At 41.1% G+C, this 14,033-nt stretch overlaps 1 protein-coding gene across 1 annotated transcript; it reads left to right on the top strand.

Annotated features, from left to right (window-relative positions):
* Positions 1 to 168: 168 nt before the first annotated feature.
* Positions 169 to 9,879, top strand: prcp (prolylcarboxypeptidase (angiotensinase C)). Its single transcript, XM_086080775.1, has 9 exons — positions 169 to 626; positions 4,154 to 4,294; positions 4,447 to 4,548; positions 4,727 to 4,908; positions 4,994 to 5,151; positions 6,326 to 6,498; positions 8,805 to 8,972; positions 9,147 to 9,334; positions 9,550 to 9,879. The coding sequence occupies exons 1-9, from the start codon at positions 453 to 455 to the stop codon at positions 9,773 to 9,775; spliced, it is 1,512 nt and encodes a 503-aa protein (XP_085936901.1). The 5' UTR covers positions 169 to 452; the 3' UTR covers positions 9,776 to 9,879.
* Positions 9,880 to 14,033: the final 4,154 nt, after the last annotated feature.

Below are 14,033 nucleotides of genomic sequence, written 5' to 3'. Positions count from 1 at the left end.
ATAATAATAAGCCAAAAAAGTGTAATCCTGTCTTGTTCAACTTTTTCATTTCCCTTTTGAATTTAAAGAACTAGTGTGCTCTGTTTAAACATTTCAAATGGCCCTCGGGCCGAATTTCGGGCACACCCACAATATGGATACGTCACGAACTGCAACTCCCATGAGCCTGTGCGGTTCCTGTGATTTTACTTTAGCCACGTGCTCTGCTGACTGCGAACCAATGATGAAATGTGAACCAAATGGATGTTCGGAAACCGCCGATAGGAACTTAACGCTGTTGTTTATGCAGAGTATGTTGTCCCGTGAGATTTATTGTTGCTTAAATTAGAACAACTCGGATGTCTGCTGACTCGCTGACAGCACAGTTTCACTTCCTCCTCCCTCCTCCTCTTTAAGAGGATCATCCGGTCTCCTTTGCCCAAAATGTGCTGACGACGGGAGAAGAAAGAAAGATGACGTTAGGAGCCGGGAAGACAATTTTGGACAGAGCTGCAGTCACCTACGCGCTCTTGTTGTTTGTTGGTTCTTTACAGGCCTTCAAAACGCAAGTGTTCACCAGACATGGAGGATCCTTTCACTCCTCTGAGATCCCCGTCAGCTATGAAACTTTTTACTTTGACCAGAAGGTAAGTTGAATCTTTCTCAATGTGCGTCGAATTCTTCCTTGCACTTTAAATGCTTTTATTAAAAAGTTTCTAAGGTTTCTTATCGAAAGTTAATGTTGAAACATAAGGGTAACTACTAAAATCTAACATTCTTTTACGAGGCTTGGTTCAATGCTTGCTGAGGACTTGCTGGGTAATCAAAACATAACATGGCATTTTCCAGGTACCACTCACATGTGCCTCTCATTGGCTGTGAGTAGCCGAGATGATGACGTCAGTGCACTCTGATTGGATGAGCTTCCCCCTTTTTTTGCCTTTTGATTTTATTTTATTTATTTTTTTGCAGACACTGTGCGAAATTGCTCACCTTTTTAGAAAAATGGCAGCACACATGCACTGAAAATTTACTCATTTAAGCGTTGACCATTTTAAAAATATTTTATAAAATAGCACTGGTTTTCACACACACCAAAATTTAAAAGAAACACTTTACTTTGATCAGGTGAGTTGAACCTTTCTCCAAGTCTTTTACGATGCACACCAAAAATGTACTTGTGCTTTGAATGTTTTTTTTTGTTTTTTTTAAACAGTGCCTTCTTTCCAAAAGTATTGAAAGTTGGTGGAAATTAAAAGCTGCAAATACTTAAAACAGGTTTAGTTAGAATGCTGAGAGGTGCAGTTAGCAACTTGAATTAATTGAGACCTATAATGCGCGATGACATTATTTTTATCCCCACCTTTGAACTCATTGTAAGAAAAAGTCAAATATTCTGGAAACAGTACATTTTTGGGGGTGAGAAAAACGGCAGCACACGCATCCTGAATGAATACTTATTTTAGTCTTTGGTGAAGTTTTAAACCAGTTGTGAAATGGCTGTACAGCTTTCCTTGTATAGCCAATTAGCCACGATTAGCATTTTTTGTTGTTGCAAAGTAACACCTGTGTCATTCAAATATTTACTTTTGCCTCCGAATACATTACACATTAGGGTTATTTTTTTCCCGACGGGAAATGTAGACATTAGATTACAATTAAAGATGACATACTTTAATCTTGACGAATGACTGATTAGACCGTTGAGTGTGTTTGTGGTCGGTGTGATAGTTCCTGTTTGGTCAAACCAAAGGATAAAGAAAACAGACAAAGCCATCTTCCTGGGATAAGAGTAATCAAGGGTAGAGCATAGTCCGACTTTTGTGACGACATTGCCACGTGACTTACAAATGTATAACGGAGAGGCTCGTTGAATTATTCTCTGAACGGCAACGTTTAGCATTTTGCAAGCCCGCCATTGTATTCGGCGTTCCTATCAATGCGGCACTTTCTCAATGCATCGAGGTTGCGCACGTGTTGTCTGCACACAATAAAGTGTTTCCCTTCACTACTTCCTGTAGTGAAGAAAACACAATTAAGTGTAGTTGTTGCCTCTGGCTTGCTGCCTAAAAGGTTCCCGGGGGGAAGGGGGGAGGGGTCTTCATTTAGGCCGTGGCTTCTAGCTCATGTAGAGTTACATAAAACAAATGTTTTTTATGACATTACTGTTCTGTATCTCCCCACACATTTTATTCCAGTAAAATTGTTTTGCGTCGATACATTTCCCAGGAAATATGCATCTTGGGTTCGTGAATACACCTGCTCCACCCGCCCTCAGCCTCCTTCCTGATCCGTGCGCCCATTAAGAGCATTTCCTCCATCCGGCCTGATGCATATTGTCTTGTCCTCGCGCCCGACTCCTCCGATGTCATTTCCACTAAAGGGTCAACGGTCACGCCGCCTTCTTCTTCCCACATTGTCTGCGTGACAGCGCGTCACAAAGTCATCGCGCCCATCTCAACGGGAAATCCTCTTTTATCGTGAATGGACAGTAAAGCAGTAATTCTCACAATGTCCACACAGTGGCACTGCTTCTCGGGAAAACTGACCAGTTTTTGCAGTCATTTATATCCTGCAAAAAAAAATATTTTTTTAATATATATATATATATATATATATATATATTAGGGGGGGGGGGCACCCAACACTATTTTTATTAGTTAATCTGAAATTGGTCGGGCGTGTTTATCGCACCAAGACACACGAAAAAGCCTCCACGACCCGTGACCAAAAATTGACAGGAAGTCATCTATTTTGGCTTTTGAAGCAGCCATTTTCTACTCGACAAGTCACTCAAATGCAGCTGTCCAGTCAAACTGCGCCAGTTATTGTCAACAGCGCTGCCTTGGCGCCATCTGGTGGCAGCTTTGTGCCAACTGCCAAAGAACTATGTTGGAGTGAGGCGCTTCATTGTGACAAAAGTTGTACTTTGCCACCACCTTGAGGCATCTCAAGGCAATTGCAAAAAAAAATTTGTCCACTTATATAAAGATCCCATCCAATAATGGCCATTTCCCATATGCTGAAATATATATTCCGAGATATATAGATATAGATATATATTTAATTTAATACAACAAAACAAAGGGAAAAGGGTTGCATTCAAACAACAGAAATATAAATCATAACAAATATAAAACTGTGACCTTTTTAAAAGACAATAATCAGAGTAAAGGACATTATTTGAAAAATCAACACGGCAAGAGCAAAAAAAAGGTGACCTTTAAAAGGACACACATCCACATTTAAATGCTTTGTTCACACAATTACACTGCACATGACCCCATGGGAGCATGCCGTTTTGCCAAAGTGCCCCCCCCCCCCCTCCCCCCCCCCCCGCTGTCTTTGCCTGGTAAAGTTACTGCCTCCTTTTGTATCCACAGAGAGACTTAAGAATGGTGGTTGGGGGCAAAAGAAAAACATTTATTCTGGAAGTGTCCGGGATGTTTGACAACTGACATATAAAAAAAACAATGACATATAAAGCAACTATCTGAGTGCTTCTATCATTCAAAAGCAAATTACACTCCTAATGCAAATAATCTTAAATATATAAATGTTTACATTCTGTTTTGTATGAAAACTTACTGTATTGTCGGTCGACATTACTCATATTAGCACGTTACTAACAGCCACACACGGCAGCAGCTAGCAGTTAGCTATCTACTACTGACAATAAAGTGCAAACATCAGCCCAAAACGAACATATAACAGACATTAACACTCATAGTTTCTTACTAAGCCCAGATAAGAACGTATCAGCATGAATTAGAATCGGAACGAATCAGAATGGACACTCACTTCGTCATTGACAAACACGCTACGAGCTGAATGACGAACGGAGGACTGGAAACAGGAAACGGAAATACGGAGCGGCCTTTCAAACTAAAAACCCACATTTCAAAATAAGATAGAAGTAAACATCGCAAACTAAACAACTTGAAGAATTCTTAACAGTGTAAACTAAAACCTATTTAGATTAAATATATGAAGGCCAGTGTACCAATAAAGCAATCATACTATACCAATCACTGTATTGATTAAGCTTCTTCTTCTTTTTTTTTTAAACCTGATATTATTTGTAACGTATTATAACAATCCATAAAAAGTAGACTTACCTTCCACTGTAAATAATCCTCAATAACAAAAGTTACATGACGTATTTTCCCCTCAGATTGATCATTTTGGCTTTGTCGAAGACGGTACTTTCAAACAGCGCTACCTTGTGGCCGACGAGCGGTGGCGCTCGCCGGGTGGCCCCATTTTGTTCTACACGGGCAACGAAGGCGACATCACCTGGTTCTGCAACAACACCGTAAGCTGACCCCCCCCCCCCCTCCCAAAAAAAAAAACTTTTCGTATTGGCTGCTTGTCCCGTTTAACAAATGACTGAAATTGCATCGGCGTGAGTGTGTATGGCTCTCTATGAATCAAATTTGATAACTGACCGTCCTTATTCCGGCCCAGGGCTTCATGTGGGATGTTGCTGGAGAGCTGGGAGCCATGTTGGTCTTTGCAGAACATCGCTACTACGGAGAGTCCATGCCCTTTGGAGTGGATTCTTATAGCGTAAGTGAACATGCTCATGACGACTCGTTATTTGTCGGTTGGACTCGGAAGCGGATTCCGAGGAAGGCGGCAGCCGTCGCCGAAACGGAAAAAAAACAAAAAAAACCACAGGACGACACACAACCATAAATGTCAAAATGTCTGGCAATGACAAGCGAGTCCACTCTTTTGTCTACAGGACAGCAAACACCTGAACTACCTGACGGCAGAGCAGGCCCTGGCGGATTTTGCTGTTCTGATCCAGAATGTGAAGCTCAGCAGAGCCGGAGCTCAGCACAGCCCGGTCATCGCCATCGGGGGGTCTTACGGGGGGATGCTGGCCGCCTGGTTCAGGATGAAATACCCCAACGTTGTTGTTGGGTAAGAACGGCAACTCGGATTGATTGATTGATTGATTGATTGCTGTCGGTGATCAATAATGGCAGTTGCATTTCTTCTCTCCCAGCGCTCTGGCCTCTTCTGCGCCAATATGGCAGTTCTCAGGTATGGCGCCGTGCGGAGACTTCTACAAGGTGGTCACGCAGGACTTTGCCAAAAGCGGACCCAACTGCGACGCAAACATCCGAGCGTCGTGGAGGGCCATCGCGAACCTCTCCGCCACTGGTAAGACATATGGGCCATTTCTCTCGTAGATGAGACAATCAAGACAAAAAAAAGTGCAAAATTCCATTCAATTATAACTCATTAGCATCAATCAATTATTTTATAAAATTGCTGATTGTATATGAAATTGTTTTTATTTTACTCATATTTTATTCATATTTAACTCATTTGCTCCCAAAAATGTATAAATACGTTCTATTTTAAATATTACCATGCTCCCAAAGACGTATGTATACGTTTTTAGCATACAGAACTGAAGAAAATGCTTAAAGCTATGGTAGTTATTACAAAAACGGCCAGCAGGTGGCAGCAGAGTATAAGAGATCAACCAGGGCCATGTTGCAAAAATCTCTGTCCCCTTCTGGATATTCACAGATTTGTGAAGAGTGATGAAACTTAGCTATATTCAAATGCTAATTGCTGCAAAACGGAAACGGATCGAAATATACTTTTTTTTTCCTGATAAAAGAAGAGACTCTAATCTTTCTTTCCGTGTTTTTATAGCCATAGAACAGAATATTCTGTGGGCCTTGCAAAATCCGTCAAAATTCAGTAAAACAACAACTAATCAAATTGTTCAATCATTAATTTGATAATTGATTAATCATTGTGATGCCTTGTTTAATTAAAAATTGTACAAATCCTCCGAATTTCAGCCTCTCACCAATAAATATTCTGATATTAGCTTTGTGTTGAAACAAAATGAAACATTTACAAACAACAGCTTTTATTTTGAAAAACAATGATCCACATTTTTGCCCATTTTCTGGCATATTACAGAACAAACCAGTAAATGAACCCTAATCAATATATACTTTTGCGTTTTCTTCACTCCCAATTTGAAATCCTGCCCCGTAGACAGCAAAATAATCGACAGATTAATAAATGATCAAAAATCATTGGTAGTTGCTGCCCTACAGTGAATCAATGAACCAATTATTTAATGAGATAAAAAAAAAGAATGACTACTTGATACCTGTGATGGACTCTCACCGAAGTCGGCTTGGATTGGCACCGGCACGCTCACAATAAGCACAATAGAAAATGAATGGATGAATAAATGCATTTGAATGAACTGCCCATCACTTCAGTACGACAGCAACGGTCGTCATTACCTAACCATGTGCGAGGCTTGCAAAAGAGCATCCAATAAAAATATCTTGTGGTTCCGCAGCGTCCGGTCTGGACTGGCTGTCTGCGGAGTTCGACTTGTGCGCGCCGCTGAAGAGCGACAAGGACGTGTTGGGCTTCAAGAGTTGGCTCCAGGAGACGTGGGTCAACCTGGCCATGGTGGACTACCCCTACAAGGCCGACTTTCTGCAGCCGCTGCCTCGCTGGCCCATCCAGGTACTCGCGCAAAAGACAAACAACCGTTTTGGAAATTGAAACCCAAAAAAAAAAAATCTTCAAAAGTTAAATCAAATTATGACCTAAAACAAAATGGATTTGGGGATATTTAAAATCCATTCTGAATCGTTCTAAATGAGAATTGTGATTTATTTATTTTTTGCCACACCCCTAGTGTTTATGTACTGTAGTGGAATTAATTATAAGAATGTCGATTTTTTTCCCCCCCCTTCTTTTCTATACAGTGCTACTATTGTGAACACAAGTGCTCACGTTGCTGTGTGTGTTCGCAAGAAGGCATCCAAATGCCTCCTTGTTGTTGAGCAGACTTGCTCTATGGCGGCCTGTAAACGCTTTTGGCACATAAAAGGCGCCGGCGCCTGATTTGCATGTGAAATTCGCCGGGATTTATGGCAGCCATGTCGGAACAAGAGGAGGGGCCGCGCGTTGGCTTTAGCATCCCGACCCGATTAGAATGCATAAAAAAAAAAAGAAGCTCTTTGGTTTCCATCCATCACGACTTGGACTCAAAGTTGTACCCTTTAAAAATGCTCACTCGTTAACTGTAGGTTACGCGTATATAGGTAAGAGTGTTGCTTTCATTTTTGTTCTGTATTGTGTTGCAACGATCCAATGCCGGAAAAAAAAGGTTTTAACTCGGCAACAGCAATGCTAGTTTTGTTAGCCTGTCTATGGCATTTTGCATTGTGTGTTAGCTTTATGCTGCCAGACATTGAAAATGGGAAGAGTTGTTCTTTACCTGCTAAACCGCAGATTGTTGTGAAGTTTGCTGCCGCCATCTAGTGCTTGTAACTCAGATTTTTGCTCTTAACTCAAGACAATAAAAATGCCTCTTGAAATTAGCAAGTTGAGGTATTGTCCAAATTGCGCTCTTTCACAGTTTTGTGACACCAGATGGTGCATGAAAATAAATAATAAATGATGAATGGTGAGTGAGTAGCATTTGAGCGTTCACTTTCTCGTTGCTTTTGTTACCGTTTCCCAGTTGGCGAAAAGAAAAGAAAACTGAGCCCTGTTGTTTTTGCAACCCCGCGAGTGTTGTTACTTGAGGCTTTTGTGCGAGGACTCGGTGGTGGTCGATGGATGAGGACGGCCGAAGACACGTCCAAGCGAAGATTTACACCGTGGAAGAAAAACAAAACCAAAAAAAAAAAAGAGCAGCGGAAAGGGGGGGGGGGTCATCTTCTCCTTACTTTTCAGCCAGGATTAGCTTTATACATTCATCTCTGCCAACACCTCTAAGCCCTCAATGGGCCCTTCTCACACTGGCTCACATAATCACATTAGCTTTGTCATTAAAAAAAAGAAAAGGAAAAAAAAGAAGCTTCTCAGCCTAAAGCGCTTACACCGCCCATAGGGGTCGCATACATTAGAGGAACCTCCCGATGACCGTTTAGCCTTCCTTGTGGAGACACGGAGCCGTAGGGAAAGTAGATAATACCTGCTGAGTGGGACGTCAGGGGAGGAGGGGGGGGGGGGGGGGGTCAACGGCAAGGTGGAAACATGAAGCGTTGAGGTCAATCGGGAGAAGAAAAAACAACAACAACAAAGTTTTGCAAAGAAAACAACTGTGAGCTATTCGCAGTGGATACGAGCCAAGCCATGCTACGAATAGTGAAAAACGGCAAGTAGTACTCCTGCTAGAAATGTTTATCATTGGCCAAGGGTTGAATCTGTGTAGATATCGGGCAAAATAAAACAAATAATTCCAATAGCAGATGACTTGGCCAATTAAGTAAAAAAAAAAAAAAGACATAAATGAATAAAATAACTGCTTAATAGTTCTAACATTAGATAGGAATTATAGAAATTAGTCCTTTAATATTTGTTTAGCATTTTTACTTCTTTTTTTTGGTTGAGGGGGGCGGGGTTAATTTAGGAAAAAAAGGCTAAAATCTGGAGAGAACAAAACATATCACATGTTTTTTTAAAACTACTAACATCTGTCAATAAATCAGCTGTGCCCTAAAACGCAAGTACAACCTGCTAACAAAACACCGATTTAAAGATAATAACTATCAATTATTATTAATCAACAGCAGAGGTGGCAAATCCAGGTCCAGAAAGTTAAAAACCTTGCCACAGTTTAGCTTTAGCCCCTGGCGCTAGCTAGCTAGCTCCCTAGCAGATAAACGAGCACCATGCTAGCTAGCTAGGGAGCTAGCTAACTAGTACCCGAAGCTAAAGCCAAACTATGGTTTTTTTTTTACTTTCTGGACCTGGATTTGCCACCCCTGATAAGTGGCAGGAAATTCAGGTAACATCGACGCGTTTGTGCTCTCCAGGTCGTGTGTAAGTATTTGGCCATGGATTCGTCCGCGTCGGACAAGCAGATCCTTCACGGCGTGTCGCAAGCGGCCAAGGTCTACTACAACTACACGGGAAGTGCCTCGTGCCTCAACACCTCCGAGACTGCCACCAGCAGCCTCGGCATACTCGGTTGGGACTACCAGGTGAGGGGCGTCCATTTTGGCACTTAGAATTGGAAATGTTGTACCTTGACTTACAAGTACCCCAACTAACGAGTTGTTGAAGTCAGAGAAAATTTTTTTTTTTTCCGTATCTATCTCTGGTTTGGGACCACTGAATCCAACGACATGTTTAAACGAGAGGCTTCTCCTCCTCAGGCCTGCACCGAGATGGTGATGCCCATGTGCACCGACGGAGTCCGGGACATGTTCGAGCCCACCGAGTGGAACTTCCAAGCCTTCTCGGACGAGTGCCACGCCATGTTCGGCGTCAGGCCGAGAGCCGACTGGGCGGGCGTGGTCTTCGGCGGGAAAGACATCACTTCGCACAGCAACATCATCTTCAGGTAAGCCGGGAAGAATCCATTTTGTTGAGCTTTTTTTTTTTTTTTTACATGTTACGGTATAGAACGTTTCAACTCACTCACTTCCAGCCCCGTTAAAATGGATCTTTGACGTCTATAGCCGTCAATGGCAGTGAAGTCATTAAAACACGAAGCAAGTCAAGTTTGTACCAAATCGGGACGACAATTGGCTTAATCCTCTACTTGTGGTTTCCCAGTAATGGAGGTCTGGACCCGTGGTCTTCTGGCGGGGTGACGCAAAACCTGTCCGAGTCCCTGGTGTCTATCATGATTCCAGACGGCGCGCATCACCTGGACCTGCGCTATGCCAACGATCTGGACCCGCCTTCTGTGCGGGAGGCCCGCATGTTGGAGCTGGCCTATTTTTGGAAATGGATCAGACAGGCTGCTAAAAAGCACCAAAGAATGCCTCAGACTGGCTAAAACTCTACAAAATGTTTATCTGTTTTTATCTCAAATGCTTTTTTTTTTTTTTTATACAAATCTGAGTAAAAGCTTTAATAAATATCCCAAAATCAAAATCCGGATTCAGCTTTTCTCATGATAGTTGCCCAGAAAATAATTCCCAGCTTGGTTGGGTCCGCTTTCTTTGAAGCTCATTTTTGATGTGCATTTTATCCTTTTAATAATAGACCTGGGGTAGATCTTTGTCACGTTTGAAGCATCTTGAGTGAGCGGGAACAATGGCAGGGAAATTTAATAAAAGTCCACAGTCGCAGGAGGCCAATAACGCCGGTGGCGGGAGGTTATTGCCATCTGACCCCGTCCTGCGGGATCCCTCTCCCTGGTGACCATTCACTCACCCAACTCCCGTTTGTTCCGCGTGCTAGCAATATTATTAATACAGCTCCCGAGGGGTGTGATTAGAAGTGAGGCGGCATTAAAGTTCATTGTCGTCAAATCCTCTCATGTTACTCTGCACCATTAAAAAAACAAAACTGTATTATTCCACACATCTTTTTGTTATTCAACTGCTTCCAAATTTCTCATATTAACTCATTCACTGCCATTGACGGCTATAGACGTCAACATTTTATTTTAACTATTTCTATTAATTAAAAAAAAATACACTTTTGTTGATTTCTTTTTAAAAATATTTTCTTTAAAAAAAAAGAAGAAAGAAATAAGATTATTAAAAATTAGGGGCATCAGCCAATTAAAATTTTGAATTGTAATTAATCGCATGAATTCACTAGTTAACTCGCGATTAATCACAAATTTTATATCTGTTCTAAATGTACAATAAAACCAAATTTCTAGGTTTTCATACTCTTGTTAACAAAAGTGGGATAAAAACGAATAGAAATAGTTCAAATGAATTTTTGTGGCAGTGAATGAGTTAAAAAATTAAAATTCACCAAACAATCCCAGTATTTACATTCTACTCATTCGAGTGAGGCATTAAAATAAAACCTCTTCCATCCAGTCAAACTGTTTAGCTCATTCAAAACATAACCATATGTGCCTGTATCTTATACCTCTTAGTTCTTTATTTCAGGACAACACAGATTAGCTAGCCTGATGGCAGTTAGCATCTTCGTGTATTAACTTTTGTTAACATTTGTAGCATTTACCACAATTGTGTAAATGTTTATTACAGTTAACGCCTGTAGGATGTGAAACTTTTTTTCTTTTTAAATCTATGTATATGAGTTATGTTATCATTTAGCTTGTACGTGCATTAGTTTAGCTTCATTAGCACGTTTTAATTTATCCATTCAATCTCATTCAGAACATCTTGGGAACTATTTCAACCACATTCCCAGTATATATTTACTGTACTGTACTGTATGTCCATTAGTTTGGCTTCTTTTAACTTCTAACCCAACATGCCTGTATCTTATACCTCTTAGTATTTTATTTTGGGACAACACAGATGAGTTAGCCTGTTGTCATTTAGCATGTACGTGTATTAATTTAGCTTCTTTCGCGTCTAGTCCTTATTTGTAGCATTTACGCCAATGTTTAGCAAATTGGATGCCTGTAGGATGTGCAACTTTTTTTTTTTTTAATTACATAGATGTGAGTTAGCCTGTTATTTAGCTTGTATTAGTTTAGCTTTAGCATGTTATTTAGCATCCAGCTGTGGTGTAATAGTAAATTACATTTCACATGGTGTTAAACAGACTAGTCTGTTTATTTTATGACGACACAGACAAGTTAGCCTGCTAGTATTTGACCCGTACATTCATTCACTTTACTTTTTAACTTCTAACCGCCACACTTTGTGGCGTAAAAATTAATGACGCTTTGTCTTCATCCATGTAGGGTGTGAAACTGATCAGTCAATACAGGCAAACTAGCCTGTTAGCGTTTAGCATGCACTGTGCTTTCATTCGCCGTCTGAATAAGAAGCTGACACGATGCAGACTGCAGATGGGCAACAAAGCAAGCGCTGGTATGTCCCATAAAATCAACAACAACAAAAAAAAAAGCTGGACTTGGCGCTGCTCTGACTTTTCAGACATGGAGATATACTGCTCAGCGCGGGGGAGGACCATCGGGGTCCCCGCCACCCAAAGGCCCTACTTAAAAAGTTTTCTCAGGACTCGGAGGGGTCGTTTATTCCGCTGGCGTCTGACAGCGGCCATCAATCAAAGGCGTTATTTAGTATTCACCGCCGGCCAAACGCGGGAGTGCGTCGTGGTTAGCGTGGGGACCACACACACTTGCACGCACACACTATATAGGAAGAGATTAAAGCTTGGGGGTGTCACATTGGAGGAGGGACCGAGAGGGCTGCTGAATACGTGAATTCTCTTGGGCTACAATATGGATGTGTGCCCTTAACATGTTTGTCGTTGTGGGGGGGTCTACCAAATAATTAGCAAAAATCATGTATAAATCAAACTCTCTCACACCATTTTATTAAGGCTCGTTTCTTGTCATACAGAATGCGAAAATGTTCCGCTCCTGTTGTCTGTTTCTTAATGGGAATCAGGATCACTAAAATGGTCGCTAGCAGGGTGCTAAAAATTGCTAAATAAGGTGCCCCCCCCCCCAAAAAAAACAGGTGCCCTGATCCAACCTTTGCAAATTACTATGACTAAGGATGACTGAGAGTCCTCAAGAAAAATAATAGTTTTTAAGCAAGCACCTTGGTGTGTTTTTTTAAAAATTGATATTGTGACAGTAAGTTAAAATTGACTTACGTGATTATGCTAGGCTAACAAATTCCAGTTCTAGCTCAGGAATTGGTTTAAAATGCAGTACAGATTTGTATATATTTTTTTAACCTTTCCAAATAATAGAAACAGACATTTTAACCCCCACCCCAAAGGATTAACAAAAAAAAAAAAACCTCCATCCTTGTGCCCTTTCAGCCTTTTACTCAACAATGGCAGCTTGTTTCCGGGATGTGTGCGTCATGCTCCGCCAATGTCAATGACCCACCAGCGCAAACCCCCAAAGCCCCATCCACAGCTAAAAGATTGGGAAGATGAAGGTGGTCTGTTGGTGGCGTTGTCATGTTAACCTCTGTGACTACAATGACGCCATTTTGTCATAATCCTGTCAAATGGCTTTCAATGACTTTATTCAAGCGTGTAGTAATGAAAAAAATGAGAAGCATGTTTGTTTGTTTCTCTTTGACTGACATTTGCCTATATTTTTCCCTTGGCCAATGGGGCAGCTATGCTTACAACCATGCGTACTCCAGGAATTCTGCCTAGCAACAAAGAGAATAAGCAGGAAAAATAATCAGGCATTCATTTACTGACAAGATAAAGCTTAAATTAACTTATTTTGTTGTTGCAATGTCTACACCGCATACATAAGATCATTGGTGATTACAAAAGAATTTTTTACATTATCTGTATTTTTTTTTTTTAAGTCTATTACAGTTGATATTTGCAGTTGAACTGAGTGGAGGCGCTTCATCTAATCAGGCCATGGACTTTTCTAAATGAAAAAAGATTGCATTGTCACCATTTTGGCGCAATCCTTTATCAGCGGGCGTCAATTTTATGAAGATTTATGCTATTCGCAGCATAGCTCGCTTCTTATTCTCTGTGAAAAGCAAGTATTCACTATATTTTTGTGGTGGTAAAATTCTCGTAAAGAAAAGTGCTGGGACAAACAGTTTCAAAGTGCGTTTGATATCTGAAGACATAAATCAAATCCCAGAGGGAGGGAAAAAAACAAAAATCGCAACTTTTGATTTTTTTTCCCAGAAGTAAAAGGGAAACGCCAATTAAAATTGGAAACAAAAACAAATCCATATCGCACAGCCCAATATGTAATTGGATCAGCACTATCACTTTCACTGTCCCCCTTTTTTTCCCCTCATCCTATTAGCATGAGAAAGAATGTTTAACAGCCGCACTCCATCCCTCCAACTCCAAAACACCTCACCTCAAGATGCACTGTTTCCAAAAGGAGCCGGATGAATTATTCAACGAGCGACTGGCACAAAATAGTTAAAGTGCATCTTTAAAGCGGGCTCAAAAAAAAAAAAGAAAGAAGAAGAAGCCCGCCGCTGGCAAGCAACATGGCGGCCCCTTTCAATGGCTGGCAAGGCAACTTCCTGTAAAGACGCCCCCGCCGAGGCTTCATGCGCGGGATTTCTGTCAAAGTCAGCCTCGGCTCTCTTCTGGCCTGCGTTCCTCTCTTCTTCTTTTTTTTTCTATTTAACAGCTCCGGCAGCTTTTCCAGTTAAATGGACTGTTCCATTATTGGAGAA

Source organism: Leptonotus elevatus, chromosome 7 (assembly GCF_054856555.1).
Source record: "Leptonotus elevatus isolate MCC_2025b chromosome 7, RoL_Lele_1.0, whole genome shotgun sequence".
NCBI lineage: Eukaryota > Metazoa > Chordata > Actinopteri > Syngnathiformes > Syngnathidae > Leptonotus > Leptonotus elevatus.
This window is presented reverse-complemented; position numbering and strand designations above follow the sequence as displayed.

Bases quoted from the DNA above. Each gene is read 5' to 3' on its own strand.
- prcp (XM_086080775.1), top strand. From the start codon at position 453: ATGACGTTAGGAGCCGGGAAGACAATTTTGGACAGAGCTGCAGTCACC. The intron at 4,909-4,993 runs GTAAGAACGGCA...CTTCTCTCCCAG, and splicing joins TACCCCAACGTTGTTGTTGG to CGCTCTGGCCTCTTCTGCGC. The intron at 9,335-9,549 runs GTAAGCCGGGAA...GTGGTTTCCCAG, and splicing joins CACAGCAACATCATCTTCAG to TAATGGAGGTCTGGACCCGT.